General features: G+C 46.9%; 2 protein-coding genes across 3 annotated transcripts in view; one reads left to right on the forward strand and one right to left on the reverse strand.

Moving 5' to 3' along the window:
• Window positions 1-10052, forward strand: part of samd4a (sterile alpha motif domain containing 4A) — a 46701-nt gene extending 36649 nt beyond the window's left edge. For both annotated transcript variants that reach the window (XM_011492499.3, XM_011492501.3), the window contains 4 exons: window positions 59-260; window positions 3598-3724; window positions 6886-6969; window positions 7469-10052. In XM_011492499.3, coding sequence (XP_011490801.1) covers window positions 59-260; window positions 3598-3724; window positions 6886-6969; window positions 7469-7497 — 442 coding nt within the window. In that variant the 3' untranslated portion in view covers window positions 7498-10052. The remainder of the gene's footprint in view (window positions 1-58; window positions 261-3597; window positions 3725-6885; window positions 6970-7468) is intronic.
• Window positions 10053-11304: 1252 nt separating this feature from the next.
• gch1 (GTP cyclohydrolase 1) overlaps window positions 11305-25952 on the reverse strand; it is a 43656-nt gene continuing 29008 nt past the window's right edge. Inside the window, exons 3-6 of the mRNA XM_023951454.2 lie at window positions 24433-24488; window positions 19757-19788; window positions 17038-17122; window positions 11305-15555 (exon numbers count right to left, since the gene is read on the reverse strand). Coding sequence (XP_023807222.1) covers window positions 15429-15555; window positions 17038-17122; window positions 19757-19788; window positions 24433-24488 — 300 coding nt within the window. The 3' untranslated portion in view covers window positions 11305-15428. The remainder of the gene's footprint in view (window positions 15556-17037; window positions 17123-19756; window positions 19789-24432; window positions 24489-25952) is intronic.

Genomic DNA, 25952 nt, shown 5'->3' on the forward strand with positions numbered 1-25952 from the left:
TTAACCTGCATGTGCTCTACGGTCACAGCACTGAATCTTTTGCCTCGTCCTCCTGCAGCCGGTTCGGACAGTCCAACTCTCTCCCCACCACTGGCTGTGTGGTGAGCAGCGTCTCTGCCAGAAGGAGCCTCCACCAGTTCCAGATGCCCTCCAGAAGCCTGCCAGGAGCCAGGCTGGGTCTGCTGGGAAGTGGGGGTCTGCTGGGACCCACGCCTCGTAGCTCCAGCAGCACGCCCACCGGTCTGAAGCAGGGCCGACACGTGAGTCTGACGGGCGTCCTGTCCCACCCTCATACGGACATCAAACCCACAACCGATCTAATCAGAAACCAGAACAGAGACGTGACTTTAGGGTTCGGGTTCGCTTCATTCGTACACAGTGGAAGCTCTCTGTGCATAAAGTTAGAGTATAGAACATTTCTGTGTTTCATATTTCAATTTCCCCAGTTTTCATTGAAATGTCCACATTCTAAAAAGGTTTGGAGGTTTTTTAAATGTACATAAAGTATTTTAAAATAATAAGACCTTCAACTTTTATGCTAATATTTAAAACATATATAAACTGAATCCTTAACTGGGAAAATGTTGTGCACTGATCCTCTCGGTGAGCTCTCTTCAGTTTTGATTCCTGCTGCTCGTTCCAGAACAGCTGGATAGCGGAAACAAACGGCTGCAGAGCTAGAAATGCCGAACGTTTTCCAGGTTTTCAACTGAGAGACAAAATGAGAAAAAAAAGCCTGGACAGGTGTGGTTCTATAGGTAACCAGTTCAAACAGGAGCCATTAATACAGGTAACCAGGGGAGGACAGAAAAAGTTACAGGTCTGTGAGAGACAGAAATCTAGCTGGTTTGTTTTGAACCAAATACTTATTTCCACCATAGTTTACAAATACAATCTTTAAAAATCAGAAAATGTGATTTTCTGGATGTTTTTTCTCATTTAGTCTCACATAGTTGAAGTATTCCTATGATGAAAACGACTCTCCTCTTTTTAAGTGGGAGAACTTAAACAAACGGTGGCTGACTGAATACTTTTTTGCAGTTAAGTTTCAAATTGCATTTCTGAGTAATTCTTTATTCAAACTGTTGTGACTCATAAGCAGACGAATAAAGACTTGTAGTGGTGATGTAGGTGCTACAGTGGGCGGGGCCGCGGTCTCCCTGCTCTGCTCCATTCTGATGCATCCACTTCCGTTCTGCAGAAACTATGTCCTAGAAAACCACACAGATTTGGGCTAAAAACGACATCATCAGAACTAAAAACCACAACGATTCAAACATAGATCAGAAGAAGACTTTAACGCTGCAAGTCAGAGGGATTTTAACATGATGTAGGTATAAAAACCAAAAAAGGAGAATATTCACTGAAAATAAAAATGATATCAAATACAACAAAGACTGTATTTCTGTCTGTGGAGTGAGGTTATGGAATCATATGGAGGAAATTATCAAGATGAGTAAAAATACAAACTGAAAGCTTTGGAAACATAAAATAGAACTTTGAGAAGACGAGGTTCAGACAGACAGTCATGACATTATTGTAAAAGACTGATTGATCCAGGACCGTCTGTGGATGAACTCTGACAGTGAGACACAATCAGCTTTTCTGTATAACGGAGGAGCATGTCTGTTGTAAATGGGTTGTTTTCTGATTATTTCAGTAGCTTTTCTATAGTTTAGCAGTCGTATGCAGGTTATTCAGGGAAGGGAATTGGTCCGTTTCCTGCCATTCTGCAATGATATGTTGAGAAATATGTAATGAAGAGTTTCAGAGTATTTCTGGGCAGACGCTGACCCCTCCCTGAGCAAGACTCCTGCCTAAAATAGGCCTTTTTCCTAACAGAGATGAGGCGGGTGGGGGTGGTAAACAGTTCTCCTCGCATACCAGAGCTGTGTCAGGCGCGTCCGCCTGGCCCGGTTTGGTCTGACCCAGTCAAGTGGAAACCTGTGCTTCTCATCTGCCACAATGGGAGGAAGCAGCTCAGTTCCTCCTGGAGCTTCCAGTGTGGGACAGCGTCACGAGGAAAAGGGGGAACGCTGAGAGGGAAATGTGTGAGTCATGGTTTGGAGACCTGGCTTTGGTGTTGGAAAGGGAGGGGCGGTGTGTGTGTGTGTGTGTGTGTGGGTGTGTGTGTGTGCATGAGACAGACAGTCAGAAGCAGTGAGAACAGTGCACAGGCATTTCCTGTTTTCCCCCTCGCCTGCAGAGCTGCAGGACGGCCAAGACAGAGAGGGATGGGGGGGGGCGAGCAGGTTACCATGACAAACTCTGTGGCGTCCTTCAAATGTGCCGTTAAGGTGGACTAATGTTTCATAAGAACGGGCCTTGGTTCGGTCACCTTTAACCCTTTACTACCTGTTCACCTGAGTCCACCCGTGGCTCCGCCCCCCTGCCTACCAAAGCCAGCAGGGCATAAATGCAGGAATATCTAAAACCTCCTCAGTGTAGCAACGACAGACTCAGATGGTGTTTGGGGTTTTTAACATGTTCCAGTTTCCTCCTGATGAAGAAAACTGCATTTCTGAGTTTTTCTTAATTCAATCGCTGTGAATCAGGAGCAGATGAAAACATGCAGCTGGAAAAATACTGTGTTTGTGATGTTAAAAACTACACTGCTGGCCACAAGCTCCCTGCTCCGCTCCACCCCGCAGCGGGGAGGGGAAGGGGGGCCGGGGTTGTTCCAACCCAACGACAGCTCAGAGGCAAATTTGTGATGAGCTACTGCCAGGATGCATTTCTGTTTTCATGGCAAAAGGATCACCCTGGAATTGATGAGAAAGTGCTGCCTTCACCCACCTAGTGGTCATTGTAGGAACTGCAACATTTCATATTTCTGGGTTTTCTCTCTCTAAATGTGGGAGGCTGAGGGCGGGGCCTCCAAACACGCGTGATCATTGATCCTAATGAGCGAAGCGCCTCACCACTACAAAGACGACGTCTGCAGGTCTCTCTGCTTTGTGACATAATCAAATGCAGTCAGTAACTGTGCATCGTTCTCTTCTGTTGGTGTTTTTCTCACCGTAACAAACATTTAGTATAATCTCATCTGTAGGACCAAGCAGGTGATTTTGGATTTGTTTTTTGACAAACCCTAAATGAACATCTGGATCCTGCACACGCCGGCGTTAAGACATCAGAGATAAAAAGGTTTACTTCACACGACTGGAACTGTCATTCCTGCTACAGTTGAGGAAATTCTGTTCAGGTTTGATCCATTTAGAGTTTTCTCCCCACTGGTGGTTTAAACTTAAGCAGTTATGTTCACCCTCACATAAAAAGGCCTTTTTCTGCCTTCAAATGTCAGAATGGAGTCTGAGCGTTTCAGGCGGAACCGTCAGAGGCGCTCGGTCCGCCTTTCTCAGTGTTTGGTTCGGCTGCAGCTCTCAGGTAAACTTACCTGGCGGTCAGTTTCTTTAAAACTCTTCTTTTGATGCCAAATCAAAGAGAGATGTGAAAACTGCATGGAGCCTAGCCTCACGTTGCTGCTGAGCTCCACGCATGTAGATTCTTCAGCAGTAGAAATGGGAAGTCTTTGCTCCGTTCCAGTCTCATGGCCGTGACTGTTTTAGGGACCTCTTTAATGATGGTTCTCCTCAGGGCCCGTGGTTTGCCAACCCAGGAGGCAGCAACAGCATGCCCAGCAGGACCCACAGCTCCGTGCAGAGGACGCGCTCGCTGCCGGTCCACACCACGCCCCAGGCCGCGGTCATGTTCCAGCAGAGCGGTGAGTCCACAGACCAGGACTCCACCTACGGGTCCACTGCCTCTAGAACTCTGACTCTTTACTGTTTGTCACTGAACCCCATCTAATGAAATCTCTTCTGTGAGACTAAACTGAATCAAAGACACGTTCAGGTGAACGTTGGTTTCTCTACAAACGTGAAATCCAATGGATTCCTTCAGCAGCTGCACAGAGGAACCCTGTGAAGCTCTGTCCTGATCCTCTAACCACAAACCTTCATAGTAGGTGTTGGGAAATGCGCTTCGGCGATATATCGTAATAGTTCATTTGGTGATACTTGTATCGACATAAAATGCTGTCAAAACCATATTTCTTTAATTATTTCTGATCCTCCTTCACCCTCCGACCACTAGATGGCAGCAGAGAACACGGAGCCTCTTTGAGCAGCTCTGCAAATGAGATCTCAGTGCAGCAGCTTTTTGTTCTGAGACGTGAACCACTGAGTTTGTACTTGGGATGGGAGCCCAACAGAAACCATGTTGCTGCCAGGATCAGATAAAAACTCCGTTCAGACTCCTGAACCGTTTAAAGGTTCTGGAGAATCTACATTCATGTTGAAACTAAACAGAACTTTATTTCCTTAGTCACACTTGTACAACCTCATTGGTTCAGACACATTCATTCATTTATTTTATCTTACACTAAAATATATTTTGTTGTGGAAATCAGACAATGTGGACTGTTCCCTTAATAACTAAACTAATAATAACTAAACTTAATATAGTTGAAGTTACCAAAATAAAAGCGCTATATGTGAGATACAGCTGCAGTGCTTAACATTGTGATTATTAAATAAACTGAATTTTACAATTTTATTACAATGAAAGACGTCTTGATATTCAGGTAGAGTTTTTTCAAAGTCATATTTGTAAAAGAAAGAAGATGTGTTGTGGTACAATAGGGTTGTGTACTCACACAGCCCTTGGTTCATAGCTGCTAAAGCCTTCCTTTAGAGTCTTCTTCAGCGTTTGGTCCGCTGTGCTTTAATATTTCTGTCCAGCTATTGCATCGCCACACGCCGCTCCAGCGTCACGCTCAGAGAGGCGGGGCTTCTTCCGACCCTCCAAACACTTTCCTCCTTGTGATCTCCCAGGAAAGCATGGAGGCGTAAAGCCTTGGGGTGTGACGGCTCTTGTGACTTGTAGCCTGGCCCCCATCATGTGGGGTCACGGTAACTCCAGACGCAGTGACCTACAGTTACCTCTGCTGGACCAGAGTCTGGCGTCTTCTGCCAGAATGAGCCTCCTCGAAGAGGAAACAGATTTTCTTGAAGAAGGAGAGGAAAGGATGTCAGTGAGCATGAGGGGGGGTGGCCACTGAGGAAGGAGGTGAAGGAGCAAAGGAGTGAGGAGGCTCACAATGAGGCTCTTTGTGCAGCCAGAATGGGACTCCCTGTTCTGCTTTCCTCCCCTCTTCCTGACTGACTTTCTTCTTAGTTTTCCTCCTTCTCTTTTTCCACTCCTCACCTTCTGCTCTCCCTGTTTTTCCTCCTCTGCAGAGTCCTAACGGTCTCCGTTTGAAAGACTAAAACTCTCTGTTCACCTTCTCCCAGCTGTCTTTGCATCCTGTCTGTTGTGTTTGTGTGAAGGGAGGGATTGTGGGTGATTGTGGGGCTGACGGTCTAAAAATAGCTGTTTGGTTTGGCGTGTCACTCTGTGTCCCGGCCCAACATGAGCTTCAGAGCCAGCTAACAACCACAACGGCTGCTGGAACACCTCAAAGCGCACTAATCATTGGAATTCCCTGCAGCAGGCACGGTTGACCCGTCCACGAATGACCCGTCCACGGTTGTCCCGTCCACTAATGACCCGTCCGCGGTTGACCCGTCCGCGGTTGACCCGTCCACGGTTGACGGTTGACCCGTCCACGGTTGACCCGTCCGCGGTTGACCCGTCCACGGTTGACCCGTCCGCGGTTGACCCGTCCACGGTTGACGGTTGACCCGTCCGCGGTTGTCCCGTCCACGAATGACCCGTCCACGGTTGACCCGTCCACGGTTGACGGTTGACCCGTCCACGGTTGACCCGTCCACGAATGACCCGTCCGCGGTTGACCCGTCCGCGGTTGACCCGTCCACGGTTGACGGTTGACCCGTCCACGGTTGACCCGTCCGCGGTTGACCCGTCCACGGTTGACCCGTCCGCGGTTGACCCGTCCACGGTTGACGGTTGACCCGTCCGCGGTTGTCCCGTCCACGAATGACCCGTCCACGGTTGACCCGTCCACGGTTGACCCGTCCACGGTTGACCCGTCCACGAATGACCCGTCCGCGGTTGACCCGTCCGCGGTTGACCCGTCCACGGTTGACCCGTCCGCGGTTGACCCGTCCACGGTTGACGGTTGACCCGTCCACGGTTGACCCGTCCACGGTTGACGGTTGACCCGTCCACGGTTGACCCGTCCACGGTTGACGGTTGACCCGTCCACGGTTGACCCGTCCGCGGTTGACCCGTCCACGGTTGACGGTTGACCCGTCCACGGTTGACCCGTCCACGAATGACCCGTCCGCGGTTGACCCGTGCGCGGTTGACCCGTCCACGGTTGACGGTTGACCCGTCCACGGTTGATGGTTGACCCGTCCGCGGTTGACCCGTCCGCGGTTGACCCGTCCACGGTTGACCCGTCCACGGTTGACGGTTGACCCGTCCGCGGTTGACCCGTCCACGGTTGACCCGTCCACGGTTGACGGTTGACCCGTCCACGGTTGACCCGTCCGCGGTTGACCCGTCCGCGGTTGACCCGTCCACGGTTGACCCGTCCGCGGTTGACCCGTCCACGGTTGACCCGTCCGCGGTTGACCCGTCCACGGTTGACGGTTGACCCGTCCGCGGTTGACCCGTCCACGGTTGACCCGTCCACGGTTGACGGTTGACCCGTCCGCGGTTGACCCGTCCACGGTTGACCCGTCCGCGGTTGACCCGTCCACGGTTGACCCGTCCACGGGCAACACCCCTTAAACACAAGGAACAGGGAGGAGCTTCAAATGTTTGGCTTTTTCCTTCAGACGGAGGTGAAACAACAACACATAAATAGATCTACAGACGCCGTGTCTTCGCTCTTTTGCTCTAAAAGCGGTTTGTGTCATCTAGAAGGAACTTCTGTCATAATCATGGATGTTCTTTTTCAAATGTCTGATGTTTCAGATCTCCAGTTCCCGACGACGGAGCCGGACATCAACAACCGTCTGGAGTCTCTGTGTCTGAGCATGACGGAGCACGCCTTAGGAGGTGAGAGCGGCCGCCATCACACCTTTCCCCGTCTTTTAATTGTAAATTGTTGACCAGATGCGGATCTACCAGTTTGTTATGCTTTAAACCTTTAACACCGTCACCGGTGGTCCACGTGATCACGGAGAACCAACGCATTCTGACGCAGAGAAGAGCGGCGCCGATTCATTCTGACAATGGGTCGATTTAGATCATGATTTATGGTTGACGATGCGATTTGTAGCCATTGGTTCATTGTGAAAGATCCTATTACTAGTCCTGGAAAAACCGTTTGGATTGAGGTCCAGTAGGTTTATTTACTATAAGGTAAAACCGACCAATCACAGCATCAACACACGTGTGATGTCATCAACACGGATCAGTCCATCATTCCAGTGGACAGACTTTGAATAAAGTCATGTGACCATCCCGTGTCTAAAATGTTCCAACTTCAGAAACTCACATGTGAGGCAGACGCTGTGACGCGTCACAGAATTGACGGGCTGTTGTCTGTCCCCAGACGGCGCCGACCGCACGTCCACCATATGAAGCTGAGTGAGAGCAGCGGCTGGCCGCAGGGTCGGGGTTCCAGCTGAAGGCCACCCGCCGTCCCGTCCGCTCCCCCCGCAGGGGTTGGCCAAAGGAGCACCTTCCAGCTCCCTGATGGCGGGGAACGCCCCCCCAAATACCACGTCAGCCAGATTCCGTCGGGTCAGTCGTCTGCGAGGACGGCTCGGGACTCAGGGGGGGTCATGGAGCGCAGCCTCCCCCACATCAGCAAAAGGACATTTCCTGGAGTTCAGGGGGGAACTGTCGTCCAAATCAGATGTCGGCCGTGTTTGGGGGGGCGTCTGGGTGAATCATGGGACAGAAACGGCATTTGCTTGTATTTTCTATTTGGGTTGTTTACTAAAGGAGGGTACAGACGCAGTAATCCAAAGCCTCGCCATCGTAGCCTTTGACGGCTTCACGGCCTCAGAGTTGACTCTAGTTTGTAATAACCTTTTTGTGAAGATGGATGCAGAGTGAGACGCGTGGGAGGCGGAGTCAGAAAGCAGCAGAGGAAGGCTGGAAGTGATGATGAGAAGGGAAGCGGATGTTTGATCAGAGGCAGGACCTCTGAAGAGCACAGGAAGAGGACGTCATGTCTGAAGGTGGACGCTCACGGGCAAGCGCAGAGGAAGTGAATGCATCCCAACAAAGTCTTTATCCACGTGTGGCCCCATGCGGGGGCGGGGTCATGTCTGCACGTTCAGATGCTGGTCAGGTCTGAAATCCTTCACCTCTGAAGGCAGGAAAAAGGTGGGAGGAAACGGCTCTTTCTCTCAGTCGGTGTTTGGTGCCCCCTACAGGCCAGACGTAGCCATTACAGGCAGCGTGTGACACTAAACAGCAGAGAGGTTTGGGGGACCGATCCTCCAATGAACCTGAAGACGTCTGTCCTCGGTCTGACGGTTGATGGTTTTTATATTCTTAATTGGATCGCTGTGCTGTCTGGATGCAGACAGAGAAAAAGGAAAGGTCTCTGTTAAAGCAGGTCAGGTACCTGTGTGCTGCGTTCATCCCAGTTCCTCCTTTAGTTTCTTCATTGGATTCTGCATTTGTTAAATGTGAGACTTCTTGAAACCGGAAACTGTCGAGGCTTCGAACCGTGACCATTTCCTCTACGGAGCTAAAGACCAGCCGCCAGCGACCACGAGAGGCGCACGTCTGAGCACACGACCTGGAGGCAGCAGGAAGCACGGATCCCACGGAGCTACTGTTATTCACAGCAGACCAAAGACAACGCAAATGATGAGAAATGCTTCTGCAGAGTTTAGAGCAAACAGCTGAGAAACAGAAGACCAGGTAACCATGACTGGATGGTAACCATGGCAACCCATCCCTCTGTGGTGAGGCCTGCAGCGGCACTGAGTGGATTCACTTCAGTGTTCTGTTGTAAGAACTCTCACTTTAGTTTTTAGTTTCTGAGAACATGCTGAGGCCTTTTCAGAACCGTCCAAACGGTGGCATTAGAGGGCGGGGCTTCAGCTTTGATGTGAGCGGTTTGGACCTCTGCTGGGTTGATGTGGAGAGCAGACGTTGCTGATCATATTTAAAGTACCATTTGTATTAACATGTTATGGCTGGTGACCATAAACGCATCTCAGATATGTTAACATAGTTATTGTTGATGCTTTTCTTTTACCAGTGAACTTTATTTTGAAAGGGTTTCTGCTGTGGCCGTCCAGACCTCTGAGGAGTGAAGGTGGTTCTGGGAGGTTATAGAATGCAGGAACCTGTTTCCTTTTTATTACAAAAAGTGTTTTTGCTTTCTAAATGCTCCAAGTACACCAACCCGGGAGCCCGGGGGTCCGAACGCTTTGAGGCTCACTAGTAATCCTCTGGAGAGCAGATACTAGTTAGTGAGGTTAACCGGTTCATGACATCACTGATGCTGATAAACGAGGGAGACGTCCCGCAGAGCCAGGATGTCTGTCCAACAACAGGGCCCCTGCTGACCGGCACGCCGTAAACCTGATCCGTTCAGGGGATCCTGGAAGATCCTGGAAGACCGGATCAGTTGATCCTGGAAGACCGGATCAGGCAGCTGGCAGATTAGAGGGAACCAGTGGGACGTTTCTTCTCAGATCGGTTTCCTCCTGTCCATCTACAGATGTGTTGTTTTTCTAAGGGGGGTGTGGATGTGATGCAGTGTGAGTGGAACACTAAAGCTTCCTTCAGCAGCACCGACCCGTCTGGCCGACCCGCGAGGTCCAATTAGCTGACAGAACCGGATCACTGGAGATGTCCGGGGACTGGCTGAGTCTTGTTCATCAGGTCTTGGTGCCCGGGCTCGGTGGTCTCCCGCTGCACCAAAGCATGAATCCTCCTCTGAGTTGGGCTGAAGCGGAGTCGCCTGGGCCGGGCTTTTCCCCGGATTGTGTTGTTTTCTCTGAGTGCATATTGGACTTCAGGTTTGTTTTTTGGCTGCAGCTGCTCTGCCACAGAGTCTGTTCATTTGATCCTGTATTGACTGCAGGCTAACATGGATCTGACAAATGAATATTCTATGTTTAGTAACTAAACAATGATTTAAAAAAATAAAGAAAATGTGAAAAATAGAGGGAAATGTTTTTCTGTTGTGTTTTTTAGCTCCGGATCTGAATCCCTGTTGATGTTTTGTCATCACGTCAGACGTCAGTTGTGCGTTTTCAGATTGTTCACACAAAGATTGGCTGTTGTTTCTGGAAAGCTGCTGAGTTTTCACTGAAATAAAAACCTTCTGCATCTCCTGCATGGATCTTGCTTATATTGAACATTTCCCCACTAATGTTTACCCACATATTCATTAGACCCCTTTAAAAATGTGACCCATCAGAACCGTCAGAGTCCCACTCAGGAACGTCTGCAGATCCACAGAAAGATTCACCTGTGACATGTGGCTCCACAAAGGAAAACAAACGGCTTTTGGCACAAATTAGATTGAGATGATTTATGAAACCATGACGAGGACCTGAAAGCTCGTTAAGTCGACCCGTTTGGGTTTCCCAGCTCTCCCTGGGCCGCTCCAGCCCTGAAGGTGGGGCAGAAAGCCCATAAGGGGGTTTCTGAGGGTCGAGCAGATCAGAAGTCACATGATCCACCTTCAACATGTGACTGAACCGCCAAACCTCCAAATGTTCTGTTGAGGCAGCGTGAAGACGATCACACGGCGGTGAGACGGAGCTCCTCGCCGTCGTTTGAGGCCCTCATTCTGCTGAGTCATGCTGCCGTCAGACCAGGCTTCCTGCATAAACTAGAAATATTCACTCCGTGACGGTGAAGGTCTTCCCGGAAGGTTTCAGGGAAAACGGTTCTTGATTTGTCAGAAGCAGAGCGCATGACGACGTGCAAATTCCAGCACAAGGCGTTACCCCTGGTGCCATCCTAGGCACTTTAACATGGGGAGTGGGGTCATCTAGTGAGGTCACAATAGTCACCAGCATTAAAAAAAAGCTTCATAGCAAATTAAAGATGGTTAAAAATGTATAAAACAAAAACTATCCTGAAAATCCAAACATGTTTGAGCTGTAAAAAGAACAGATTCAGTTTTTCTGAAGGTGTTTTGTTTCGATCACCCTTTCTTCTTCTTTTCTCTGAATGCAGAACGCTCCATACCTTCCTGCAGTTTCCTTCACATAAACGGCCGTTGATACGGCGGCTGCAGTTTAACAGAAAGCAGACCAACCTGATCAAAATGTGTCTTGGTTTGATTATTAGTTTTAGTTTTGGGAAACCCTTTCTGAGTTCAACCCCCTGTTGTAGGGGTCACAAGAGGCCTTCCGGTCTGATCTGTTTGCTGCTGACAGGAAGGAAAGAAAAACACACAAAAACCCAAATATGACGGCTTTATGGGACAAAGACACACAATGTGTTACACACAAGGACACACTGAAGCTTCCAGCTGTGGGAATAAACAGGCGGAGACAAACGCCGCCGTCACATAACAATTTAATACGTTTGATGTAAAGCTTCACCATGGAACACGGTACGAAAAGTACAGGGGCGGGGACGGCGCCAAAGAGGCCGTCCGTCACACAAGGCCACAAAAAGACACCAACGTTGGACTGTTAGCAGACGTCGTCCTCCACGACAAGCACACAATCACACGCAGAACACTTTGATGCATCACACACACACACAAAATCAGAGATCGCAACTTCCATCTGATTGATTGGGCTTAGTGGAGAGCGGGCAGAGTTCGGCCACGCCTCCAAATTCTTTTGCTCATTTTTACAATCAAATTGGCAAAATCAGCAACAAGGTGGTTTTTTTTTTTTGGATCTGCAATTTTAATTTTGATTTAAAACTTTGTGGAAACCTGATAGCATGCTAGCTCGTTAGCATTTGCTCATTAAAGAATCAAACAAATGAAATGGCGTCACTTTAAAACGCTCTCTCAGCTGAGATGCAAAGTCTTGATATTTATCGGGTTTTGTTTCAGGTGTAGCGCCCTCTGCAGGCCAGAAAGGCGTCACATGACTGCTAAAGGCTGATGGCGTCACTGTGACATCATGTCAGTCCTGTCATCACGGAGGACACTGATCATGTGACTTTCCTGCTGTCTGAGGAAAGCAAAGGAACAAACAGGTTGCAATGATTGACAGGTCATCAATCAAATATGTCTATAATCCTTAGATTTATGAAAATACTGTAAACAAAGGTGTGAACAGGATGTCAGGGGAGATCTGTTTAGAAAAGGCTAAATGGCATTTGGAACAAACACAAATTTGATTTTCTTCATTATTTTGCTCATATATTATTGATCTAAACTCTGAAATCTGTGCTCTTTATTTACTAGCATTAGCAGTTAGCTGGTTTTCTTGATGCCAAGTCAAGTCTAACAGAATCTGTTTGTGTCGTGATGACTTTTGGTTTACTGGAAGAAACCAGAGGAAATCTACCGAATCCTTTGGTCTTTTATGGGTGGGTGGTGTCAGACGGGGGCTCCTCAGGGTGGATGTGGGTATCCGCTCTGGATGGACGTGACTGACTGAAGGGCCTAGCAAAGGTCTGAAAGTGGGCCAAAGAACCCAGAAGTGTCTCTTCTTTGCATTGAATGTTTTGAGACGAGATCTGGAATAACCTGAAGAGCATCAGCTGTCAGTTCATCCAGTGACCACTAGGGGTCTCACAACACAAAGCCTCCATTCACTCCATGGAGACATGGTCACGTTGTGGTTACTAAAGCTTTAGTGAGAAGACTGAGCAGCTTGAAGGTTCGTTTGATTTTAGGATTGAAATCGCTCCAAAGACCACAATAGTGAAATGTGTCGATTCAGTCATCAGCTCTAGAACAGGTGGGTTTTTCCCGCCTTTTGGCCGTTTCAGGGAAAACTCATGAAACGGCGCCCAATACAAACCACCTCCTGACGGCCTTCATCTCTAACTTCTGTGAACAGTAACCTATAAACTGCTATTGCGTGTTTGCCGAACAGAAAAAGAAATCTGAGCAAAACCGAATACTTCCTCTTTAGGCTTTTCCCATCAGGGGTCGCCACAGCGAAACAACCTCTCCTTCGAGGAGGAGTCGCATGGTTCACTTGGCAATGTTTTACGCCGGATGCCCTTCCTGACGCAACCCTCTCAATTTATCCGGGCTTGGGACCGGCACAGGAGCAGAGAAGGGAACTGTGCAAAACCGAATCCTGACTCAAAAGCCAGAAGCGGATGTAAACACGACGGCCTGGTTCCATTCAAAGAACTTTAGGCTTTGAAGGGTTTCAGGTTCCAAAAGGTCCAACAGATGAGAGCAACCACACCAACGTGGGTGGAGCTCCTTTTCCCTTATTTGGTCATGAAAACCCAGTTGGTTCAGTCCAACTGCATCGCTGCAGGGGAGTAAATCCAAGCTGGGCACAGAAATGTTTGACTGGCTTCCGCATCGATTCATCCGAAAGAGACGTTCGCATCCCGAGTCCTTTCACCTTCAGGTACAGGTGTTTCCAATCAAACAACAATTACAGCCCAAAGACACCTTTCTGTTTGTCTTGGGGAAAAATAGAATTTCTCTGTTATCCCTTGTGCTTTCCTAGGCACTTTGACATTGGGAGTGGGGTCATCTTGACCCACTAGACAGTGTGTTTTTGGTTTTTATAGTAAAAATGTTGACTTTTTGATTGTTAAAATGATTTAAATATAAGCGACTCGAGAGTTTATTTTACTAAAGTGCTGCAAACCGGATTAAACTAAAGTCACTTTAGTTTGTTTATGAAGATTTTCAGCAGCATCCGGGGCGCTACACCGTAAAAACAGGATCAAACCAAGCAGAGATAATAATGATTCCGATTATTACAGTCCAGGTTCGTCCAAATCTTTCTTTTCTGCTTGCAGTCACCTGAACCCTTGCGGGGGGGTTGATCCATACGGGTTCTGCAGGTGGAGGGTTCTGGAGAGGAGAGGCTGGATCTTAAGGGGGAGGTCATGAAAAGGGAACGTACCACTGTCAGGAAGGAGCTCAGTTAAGGTGACGTATTGGTAAGGCTAATGGAAGTTCCACGCACTGATGTCGTGCAGGTGATGCGTCTGCGCCACATTCTAGTCGTATACGTGTGAGTACCCGCTCTTTACTGACCGCACACCAACGCTGCTCGCACAGAAAGTGCACGTGATACCTTAGTGTCTGTAGGACGCCTGTAGGACGCCTGTGGGACGTCCTGCAGGACACCTGCGGGACGCCTGCGGGACGCCTGTAGGACGTCCTGTAGGACGCCTGTAGGACGCCTGTAGGACGTCCTGCAGGACACCTGCGGGACGCCTGCAGATGCCTGTAGAACGTCCTGTTGGACGCCTGCAGGACGCCTGCGGGACGCCTGCGGGACGCCTGTAGGACGTCCTGTAGGACGCCTGTAGGACGCCTGTAGGACGTCCTGCAGGACACCTGCGGGACGCCTGCGGGACGCCTGCGGGACGCCTGCGGGACGCCTGTAGGACGCCTGTAGGAGGTGCACACAAACGACACTCTGATCCTCTGGTTTCCTCATTTCCAACAGTCGGGCTGCAGCGAGGAGCGTGCACGTGTCACATGAACAGCTCTAACAGGCGTCCTGCTCAGTCCGTAGGATTTGATGGGGGTTTCAAAAATGTCAAATCTGTGCGACACGCCTTACGTACCTTACGGGTGGAACAAGTGTTCACTAGGACCTCTCGTGCACAGCGTGCTTGTAGTAAAAACATCCCCAACATTTTATCTTTGCAGGTTCACGGAGCGGTCCACCACCTTGATCCGTCCTGTGGGTCACCTGCTGCCCCCTACAGGTTGGACCGAGCAGAAAGCCCGTATCCACCCACAAGGACCGTTGGGACTAAGGCTGGAACTGTTCCGAACGACCGACACGAGCAGCGTTTAGTGAAAGTCCTCCGTGAAGAATGAGATCCAGTCCCATCATGAGGGTCTTTCCTCCCCCCCCCTTTGTCCAGCCACATTCACACTGAAGAAAACCGATCCAGAACCAGGACTTCTCTCTACAGCAGTGAATGTCTGCACTTCCTCTCTGGAAATGAGCTTTTGGCCAAAACACCATTCTAACTTAGTCAAATCAGAACAACAGGTAGAGTTTGCACAGGTGTGACGTGGGGGAGGGGCTAAAGCTTTGACTTGGAGCCATGAAATGCACGTTAACCTTTGATGGTTTGTTGTCGGGTGGATTTTCTGTATAAACTGAGTTTTGAGGCCAACAGTTGACGTTTCCTCTTAGTTCTCACAGACAACCTGAAGGGGGCGCTGTCAGGGGTTCTGATATAAAGCTAGTGTTGACGAGCAGGCAGTCACTGAGGCACAGCGCCGCTCTATCAGGTCAATGCAAGAAACTGATGGTCTCACACACACACACACACACACACACACACACACACACACACACACACACACACACACACACACACACACACACACAGCTGGTATGTCCAGGTAAAGGTAAACCCAGGCCACAGGAGGAAGACGAGGATCTGGGTCCTCCTCAGCTCCGGATCAGAGTCAGGAACTCGTCTCGGGTTTTTGGATCTTCCCTGAAAACTCCCAACATGGTGCTGGTGACCGTCTTACTGTTCATCTTCTGGACGCCGCGCATCACCATGCACATGTGCCTGCAGAGGAACACACAAACGTTAGCATGTGAGTCCGCGGGCCCGAGCCCCCACAGGAGGAGCAAAGACCAAACAGCCCCAGGGTCCCCAGACGCTGCTGGGAGCTTCAGACCAGAGACTGCGGCGGTCAGGAGGAAGCTCAGCATCATCAGGAAAACTGTCTGTGAAATGAAGCTGACGGACTGTAGAGGACACGAGGGACAGGAGGGACACGCCTCTTGGTTGGAGTCCCTTCATCCGCGCTCTGAAAGTCCAGAAGGGTTTGGGATTCAGAGACGTTCGGACGTGAAGCCGGTTCCAGCTCAGAACTGGTGACGTCACGGGTTTAGCCGGTTCAAAGCGGGTCTCCGGTGTGAATCCGCTCACCTCCCGTCATGACTGTGGACGTTTGGAGAGACGATTTACCGGGAGGAAGGTTTCTGGGATCTGCCGCTCCCACTGACTCTTTACCTGCTTTTGACAAACCAACAGAAACTTTTCATCGTGGAAAAGAGAATCCCACTGCAGAACCTTTGTGTGACCTCACCTTTTTTTTACCGTGTAACCCTTGTGCTATCTTAGATGACCCCCCCCCCTTCCATTGAGGTGTTCTCCCTACCATGACAAAGGTGGATAAAGGTGGAAAGACTTCATGTAATCCATGGACACCAGTGAAGATCACAAATCATTGAAGAAAAAAGGTTCAGAGCTCTGTCTAGTGGGTCTAGATGACCCCACTCCCAACGTTAAAGTACCTAGGATAGAACAAGGGTCAATTGGGATCATTTGATCTTTTTACATGGAAATAAAACGTGTATGTTAGAGTTATTGTTTGGAGCGTGAACAGGAGTGGAGAGACATGTTCTGCTCTGTTCCATCTTTGTGTCTTCACATGAAATGTGTGAGTTCAAGAGGCGCTGTAATTCTCCACGCCATCGCCAGACTGCGGCCTCCGGTGACCTCCGGTGGCCTCCGGTGACCGAGCTATCAGGCTTTAACTTCTAAGAAATGAAGAAAACATCCACCGACAGCAGATTTGGTGATGGGGCGGGACAGGAGGTCCTCTGGTTTTTTTCTCTTGGTTTGAGGGATGTGATGGAGAATCATTTCAACCATGTTGGACTCTTGACAGCTTTTTGCAGTGGTCTCCACTTTGACATTGAATAGTAAAGCTGTTCCAGGCTCCGCCCCTTCCAGTGTTTGGGTCGACCCTCCCAGGCTGTTCCTGCTCATCTTTAGCTCCACTAGGGGGAAAAGGTAGAATATTGGGGGGTGGGGGGGTTGATAACATGCCATCATCATGTCAGTGATCTCTCCATACATGTAGTGTCTCACTGACAGACCCTCAGCACCTTCTAGCATGTTTAGCTGATTTTCTTCAATTATTTGCTGTCATTTCTACTTCTTTCGTAACTCTTGGATTTTTGCGGGGCATCAGTCACCGCACGGCCCCCCTCCCCCCGCCCATGCCTTGTTGTGCGTGCGTTTGGGGCGGAGACTCACGTTGCCTCCACAACCACGCCGACGCCGGTGGGCTGAAGGGCCTCGGTGATCGCCACGGCGATCTGTTTGGTCAATCTCTCCTGAACTGTGGACACAGGAAGACGTGGACAAACAGAGGATCAGAGCAAACAGCAGACGGGCCTGAAGTCCAGCAGCTTCTGCAGCAAACCGGGCTGCAGGAGGCAGTCAGGAAAGCAGACGGCACATCTAACATCAGATGGAGAGAACATCTCCTGAAACCCAATCTCTGTGCTCTTTCCTGTATCCCTCTGTTTTGGAGGAAGAGGGACGGGTTTTTCTGGGATGTCCAGTCTGCTCTGACTGACCTGCAGTGACGGAGGCTCTGATTGGCTGTAGCGTTAGTAGAAGCACAGTTCAGACGCAACATGCTTCTGAGAACACTGAGGTTCTAGTGAGTCTGAATCCTTTGGTGACGTCCTGCTCCGCAGACGATGAAGATGATTTTTACAGAGACTTTGATGTTTTCTTACAGAATCCTCCACAGACGAACTTTTGGGAGACTCCGCCTCTTTCAGACATCATCTTTTGTTATCTACAACAGCGTTTTCCAACCAGTGTGCCGTGGGAAATGACCCATTCACTGATGTAAAAACGTTTTCATCTCCAGGATTTCAGCTCTGTGTTCATCCAAACAGGCCCTGATAAAACACTGAGTAGTTATGAATATAAAAGATCATAAAATACTTTTTTATTTGTGTTTATTAAAGACATTTTGATAAGAATGACGGTACCGCGATTTAGCCGTAGCTTTAGCTGTTTTTGGAAAAGTTCCGCCCCTTTAACTGTCTCCACCAATTATACTTGGAGGCTTAATCACATGTCATCAGTCTGACCAATCAGAAGTGGTTAAAGTCTTTTTTTTTTTTTTTTATACACTGTATTTTATCCCACGAAGGGAAATTCTTTCTCCGCATTTGACCCATCCCCTTGGGGAGCGGTGAGCTGCAGCCGAAACCGCGTTCGGGAGGCAGTAGCGTTAAGGGTCTTGCCTAAGGACCCTCACTGGGTGATGTTAACTGCTCGCCATTGATATGGTAATTGCCCCCAGTACCATTGCTCATTCCCCTCCGGGAATCGAACCCTGGTTTCCTGCATGGTAGCTTCCCACCTTACCAACCGAGCTACCCAAGCCACTTCCTTGTTCTGATTCTGCTCATAAAGTCTCTCAGTTCCAACAGAAATACCAGCTAAAGCTCGTCTTTAGCGGTGTAGCTTTCCACAGAATCCGGTGTCAGACCGTGGAACAAGTGAAAAAAACCATGAAGCTCAGAGACGAGAGTCTGTCTGACATCACTACATCTCCCATGATGCATTGGGTTAAAGTGACAGCATCTCAGCGTACAATGAGTCTTCCTGTTAAACGTCTTAAACCACAACGAACACACATTTAACAGTTTTAAGTCTTTTGATGAAATCAGAGGTCAGAGGTCAACAGTTTAGTTCTCCTTCCAGGTTTGTGTTTCTTAACAGCCAAACATCCCAGAGTTTGGTCCAAGTCATCTTTCTGACTGAAACACTTTTCTAAGAACGTCTGGATTATTTTAGATGTTAAACTTAAGAAGAAGTAAGAACAACATTTAAGAAACAGGATTAAGGTGAAACAGACACAATTAAACTAAACTGAGACAATCTAATCTTCTAAAAAGAAATAAAACACTTTTGTTAAAGTTTTCAAAGACTTCATCTTTGATTAAGACAAAAGAAAAACTAATAAAACTTCAACATCTTCACTTTTGTGTAGCTACAGAAAACATAAATATAATGTTAGTCTTTTTTGGGATCATATTGTTCTAAAATTACAGATGTCTTTGCACAAACATTGAAATAAATATTTAAAAAAAAATCACTATTTAGAAATTGTTATATATAATTGTTATATTTGTTTTTTGTGAGGTTAAATAAAATTACATGTTAATAAACTGGAGGGAAAAACAACTACCAGGGTAAAATGTCAAATAATTTAGTTGAAAATTATTACGGAAAACAAACTTAACTTTTATTCCAACTTTTAGAAAAACATTGCAGAGGGACTGTACATCAATACAGACTATAGAGTTTCTCATTTTTGGATGCTGGTGTGCTGCGGGATTTTTGTCAAGGAGAAAGTGTGTCGTGGCTCAGAAAAGGTTGTAAAACACTGGACTATTGTATGTTTTATCATAACTAAATGATTGTACCACGGTCCGGTTCTGATGATGGACACCTACCAAAGCATTTCCAGTCACATAGACTACATATTCTGTATTACTGCGCTGGCCCAAACGCCAGTTGCTAACTGGAACCCAAACGGACAGATGTTGTTACAGAAAGAGGTGAGGGATTTGATGGTTTCCTTCGTCAGAGAAAGAGAAGATGGAGGAGAGGAGACACCAACTGAACGATTCGGATTTTGCTTCTTTAAAACAAACTTTGGCTTCATCGTCTGGACAAAAACAAACCTTGGGAGTGAGTGAGGTGCGGACAGGTGAGGCTAGTGAGGCTCGGCCTCACTAGCCTCACCTGTCATCGTGATAAAATAGAAAAATCCAGTAAATATTATTTTCCACTGATCCGGGTTAAAGATACATTTTCAGTTGACACGTTTTCCACAGTTTGTGAGGTTAAAATGACTGAATTTGAGTGATGATCGATCACATATGGAGGTTCGCCTCATGTCTGACGGCAGGACTCGGTTTTACCAGAAGAGATCTTTACGTACCTTGTAGTCGGCGGCTGTAGATTTCAACAATCCTGGAGGAAAAAGAGGAAAAAGTCGTTACTATTTCTCAACACATCGGAATGAAACCTCCAACTGATGATGGGCCCCCAATAGGTGCGGTTCGGTACTAAATAATGGGTCCATTGTTTTTATAGTACCGAACCGCACCTGGGCCCCCAATAGGTACAGTTCAGTATTATTTTACAATGGAAACACTCTAAACACTGGACCATTGGAAACGAGGCTTCAGAAATGAAGCAATTAGAGCCTCATAACAAACTTTTGGGCGGTTCACTCTACATCTTTCCTTCAGCAACAAGTCCTTTACCATCACCAAACCTGTGCTGCTGCTCTAAGACACCAACCCCTGATGATCTGCAGTTTCCACTCTGCCAACAACCAACATTATTGGCGCAGTCATCAATAACAAAGCTTTGTTTTTTGTTGGTTAGGTACATGGGTGTGAGTTCCCTCAGACTCTCCTTACAGGAACAACTTCACAGCAAACTGGAACTCTTCATTATAATTACACATAAAAAAAGGAAGAAGAATAAATGCAGCGCTGCTGCAGAAATGCGACCTGCCGTTCCTCGGATGGACTCGACCTCAGAGAAATGCCGCCCGGGCGGAGTGCAGCTCGGAGGTCAAAGCTGTGCTGAACAGATACAACCAGATGACCTGTCCACCCATGGGGGCAGCTGTGACTGTAACAGGGAGTTCACCAATTATTTCATTAAAAATCCCACAATGGAATTTCCTGCAAACCTATGATGGAAGTTACGGACCAAACTCTTCTTTTTAAGGGTTTTGGAAATCAATGCAGATGGTTTGGACACACTGAGAAGAAGAATGATGTCGCTAAGAGGAAGTAGGACTAACCCCTGTGCTATTTAATGGGGTCCAGATGACCCCCCCCCCCCTTTCCATTGAGGTGTTCCCCCTACCATGACAAAGGTGGATAAAGGTGGAAAGATTTCATGTAATCCATGGACACCAGTGAAGATCACAAATCATTGAAGAAAAAAGGTTCAGAGCACTGTCTAGTGGGTCTAGATGACCCAACTGTCCAGTGGGTCTAGATGACCCCACTGTCTAGTGGGTCTAGATCAGTGGTCACCAACCCAAAATGTTGAAAGAGCCAAATTGGACCAAAAAAACAAAAAACAAACACGTTTGGAGCCGCAAAATATTAAAAGCCCTATTTAAGCCTTATAATGAAGGCAACACATGCAATATGTATCTATATTAGCTATATTAGTCTACTATCAAAATGACTAAGTTGCTACAAATACATAATGAGCATTATAACGATTAAATGTTTATTTGCCCTGCAGTGCATTCTGGTAGAACGACGCATCACGTGACTGCTCTGTTGTTCAAGTTTAACTTCATTAAAATATCAGTGAATTATGTTTCATTGCTTTGATAAAATTAAAGAAATGTAATAAAGAAATCCGATTTTTGATGTCATTTTCATTTTGAGGATTCGAACACAAACCAATAAAATGGAACGTGCGTGAAGACGTTCCCCATGACAGTCAGCTTGCGCTCGAATGACAGAATGACAGAACAGCTTCAAGCATTTGCGGCGCCTGCAGACTTTCATTCAGCTCGTTTAGGTGGCTTTTCACAGTCATATCCACCAAAAAGTGCAGCTTTTCCAGCCACAGGATCTTCCAGTTGCGGGTTGTTCAGGTCTTTGCTTTTCAGGAATGTTTTCACGTGTTCTAAACAGACGACAAAGCGACGCAAAGTGTCACCCCTGGACAGCCATCGGACTCTGTTGTGTAGTAGGAGATCAGAATATTCGCTTTCAACTTCATCAAGCAACGCACGGAACTGACGGTGGATCATTTACATCAGCCACCTGTTTAGCGGTCCGCTGAAAGTTAAAAAAAAACCAACCCTGCTGGTAGAAACGTGTGTTGCAGGCTATGACGCAAACCTCCGTTGACAGAAATGTTGAATTTTAATATTGTAATGACCCAGCCTGACCGTTACCTCTGCTGTCTGTGCCTCACACACCGCATGACCCCGGACAGTCACAGTGACAAATTAATAGCAAGAGAGACTAAATCTCCTTTTCAGTAACAAGTCCATTTATTCCAGCATCTACAAACAGCCCAAACAGCATGGACCTCACTTCAGTTCACAACACTCTTAGTCAAGGTTTTACCCCAAAACTCCCACTTCCCATGAGCCTTAGGGGCTGAAGGCAGGGCTAACCCCCAGGGATTGTGGGATGCGGTTTCCTGATCTAATTAGGGATCAGCATGAGCGTTTCTGTTTGCCCACGTTTCTTTTTAAATGGCAGTTTTGTTGTTCCACCTTAGTTTATTCTTCCTCTTATGTTTGTTTCTTTTAGTTGGATCATGAGTGTGGAAGGGGGAGAGGTTGAGCCGCGGGTTGCCGACCCCCGGTCTAGTGGGTCTAGATCAGGGGTGCTCACATTTTTTGTATTAGTATTTTATATATATATATATATATATATATATATATATATATATATATATATAATACTATTAGTAAATGTTTGTTAGTTATGTTTATTAGTTACATGTTTATTTGAACATGATTGTTTATGTACTGATGATTAAAAACTACACAGTGAGAGTACACAAAGATCCTTTTGTATTAACAGATGAGGCGTTTTATTACAAAGGCAGAAAGCAGCAACCATCGTATGTCATGCTCTGCTGTAAACCGTTCAATGGGGGGAGCATCATGGCATTTAAGGGGCTGCTGGCTCCGTACGAAGCGCGTGCCACGTAAAAAACAGCTTCCTTATGAGCTCGTATTTATCAGGCGAGAACTGCAGAGCTGATAGCGGGAGGAGACACGCAGGGCGGCTTCAATAAACACTCCGGTTGTCCGGAGTGGTCTTCTGCCGGGGCCATGATGTGCCGCGGGGCAGAAAGCGACTTTCTGATGACAGAGTTTGTGCTCAGTGAATTTAAACACACGTCTGCAGTGACGTATGTATCAGAGGATGTCCGATTGGCCGTTCTGCATGTCAATCAAGTCCCGTACTTCTCGGTGAGGATTTTGATTGGCTGGTGGATTGTTAAGAAGTACTTTAAAAAAAAAAAATCTTCTCTGTCCCGCGATCTACCCTCATGTCCGTGAAGATCGACCGTCGATCGCGATCGAACGTAATGAGCACCCCTGGTCTAGATGACCCGGTTGGGGTCATCGAGATCATCTAGTGGGGTCATCTAGACCCCACAAGACAGCGCAAGGACTAGAGGAGGTTCATGGATGTATAGAAGGAGCATAGAGGGTTGATGGAGTTGGAGTATTCGCTGCTGCATTCTGGGAGGAGGTGGAAGACAGAGACGTGTGATGCTTTAAAACTACAAAAGATTCTACTAAACGTAGCTGAACAGGTGAGCTGAATGTTTATTGATAACGTTCCAAATGTTTGGAAGCTCATTTGTTTGATTTATTAATGTTTTATTCATTGATGGGGGGCTTCCAGGATCTCTGCAGCCGTTGATGAAGACGTGGGTGTCCCTGCAGATGTCCACTTCAGTCCTTTCTTCCTCCAAAGTCCAGATCTCTACGTCTGTGTGACGCTTCCGTCTGAGGAGGAGGAGCAGCACTTTCTGGCATTTTCAGCGTTCTAATGCTAATAGAACAGAATATTTTAATGTTTATGTTGAAATGGGACGTTTCCTCTGGAGGAGGGGGCGTATGGAACTGTTTACACATTGGTGTTCTGATGACAGGTTGATGACGTCATGAGACAAATGGACTTCTGGGTTTGTGAATGAAAAGGAGAATAAAGTATTGGTCCTCTACACCCAAACGTGTCTCTGAGCCCCTTATTTTACTGATGAAACTCCGTTTTACCGACACTGAACCCCAGAAAGACGACTACACTGACAATAATCTGATTTAGAGTCACCAGAAGGTTCAGAATCTCTTTGTTTTTGAAACCTATCTGGAAATAAAGCTTCACAAAAGGCTCCACATCTCTCATCTTCAAGCACGGCTCCAATGAACAGACAACGTTGCTGTTTTTCACTCGTTAATCTTTGACTTTTAAGAGTTTTTCTTGTAGATTTAAGACTTAAAATCTCATAAATTTACAAGAAAAAATCTTAAAATCTCATAATTTAACAGTTATGACCTTTTCTCTTAAATTTACAACTTAAAAGTCGTAATAAAAAAACCATTGTAAACTGGCGCTAAAACTCCGCCGTAGATGTCTTTACGTGTGCGTGTGACCTTCCTGCTCTCCTTCCAAACTCTCCATGAAGAAACCAACGTGCAGCTAAATCCTCATCCATGTTATCCGTGGTGCTGCTGATCACCAGCTGATCTCCATCAATCTAAGTGCTGTCTGTGACCACGGAAACATCCTACCCCCCCTACCCCCCGTCTGCACTTCTCTGTCCTGTTGGTCTGTTTTCTGACTTCCTATTGTAATTGTGGGTTTGATCGTGGAACCTGCAGCTGACGGACTGTCGGCCCGTCTGAGGCGGCCCGGTTTCCCCGGTGTCCTCATGAGGCCGGGCAGACCCAGTACAACAAGTGCTGTTAGTCTGATAAGCCTGAAGGTATTGGGGTCAGAGGGATCAGATTCTACGCTGGATCACAAACATGTTTTAATTAATCAGCTTACAGGCCCACTCAGGCAGGCAGTCCATCATTCCCAAAGTGAATTGACTCACCTGGCCAGCTTGCTGAGGCCCAGAACTCTCTTGTTGGGTAGGTAACCGATGTGGACCTGCAGGGTTGAAGGGTTACATGTTACTAAAGCCTCAGACAGTCAGTCCAGGCCAAGCATTTGTTTCCATGAACTTTATTGGACAACACAAAATTACAATCACATCAGCAAGTCCTGCGTTGGAAAGCAACAACCGATGACATTTATCAATCAGGAGAGGCCGTTAGGATTTATAACATGATGGGGGGCGAAGGTAAGAAAAGAACAATTTCAAGTACAAAAAATAAATAAATCAAAAATAACTGTGTGAATGGTGGTTCAATCGTGTCCATGTTTAGAATCAGAATCAGAAATACTTTATTGATCCCACACGTGGGAAATTTGTTCGTTACCATAACAACTGACAGGGAAAAAAAGACTAAGAATAATATAAAATAATAATAAAACACAAGAATAAGGAAAATGTGGTATAATTTAAAAAGCTATTTACAAAACAGTGCAGGTAAAGAGATGTGCAAAAGAAATGTGCAAAATAAAGAAAAATAAAATGTGCAAGGGTTATTATCTTTTGGATAGTGAGTTTTTGTCCAGGGTTATAGTATTGGGCAGGAAGGATTTCCGGTACCAGGCAGTTTTGGATGGGAGCATTATTGGAGCCCACGGGTATGTTTGTAACATTTGAGTGTGTGTGGACAGGCCCCGCCCCTTTTAGATTTGTAATACATCTAAACCTGACCAGCAACTTGTTGCATTATTATGCTTTATGATTTTTACCCCCCTCCCCCATTCTATAATCCCCGCCCCCCCAACGTCCCCCTCTCTTCTTCCCTCCTTTTCTTTTCCGTCCGGTCAAACAAAAAACTGTTATGAGGATAATTAATATGAATAAAGTTTAGTTTAAATTACAAACGGGGTTTATTCAAATATACACCTGGTGTGTCAAAAAGATCATAATCCATGTTGTAACAGTAAAATATGTCCAACACAAGAGGCCTTCAGCTCTCATCTGTCTGCTCCGCTGCTGGACAGAACAAGTTCAAAAAATAAAAACAACTAGAAGAAGAAAATGCAGGGTTGAATGCTTGATTACTGAATGAATTGAAAAAATAAAAATAAAAATAAAGAAATGCTCAAAGTTGACCATAAATAAAGTGAAAACAGCACAACAACAAAAAAGAAATGTTTGTGAAAAATGCCACAGCCGGGTATCGAACCAGCGAGCTTCTGCACCAAGGATTCCCCATTTATTTCAATGGAGACAGAAATCCTGGAAAAGTTCAAGGATTTGAAGGACCAAAAGTCACAACTGGAAAAAGATGAAAGAGCTGAACGTTTGAATAGTTGAATGGTTAAGATTGATGAAAAATTACAGGAATTAAGAGACAAAAAATGGGAAAAGATAAAAAAAGAGAAACAGGAAAACAATATTAAACACTAAACATATTAACCCTTGTTCTATCCTAGGCACTTTAACATTGGGAGTGGGGTCATCTAGACCCACTAGACAGTGCTCTGAACCTTTTT

This window comes from Oryzias latipes, chromosome 3, assembly GCF_053564925.1.
Source record: "Oryzias latipes strain Hd-rR chromosome 3, Olatipes_Hd-rR_3.1".
NCBI lineage: Eukaryota > Metazoa > Chordata > Actinopteri > Beloniformes > Adrianichthyidae > Oryzias > Oryzias latipes.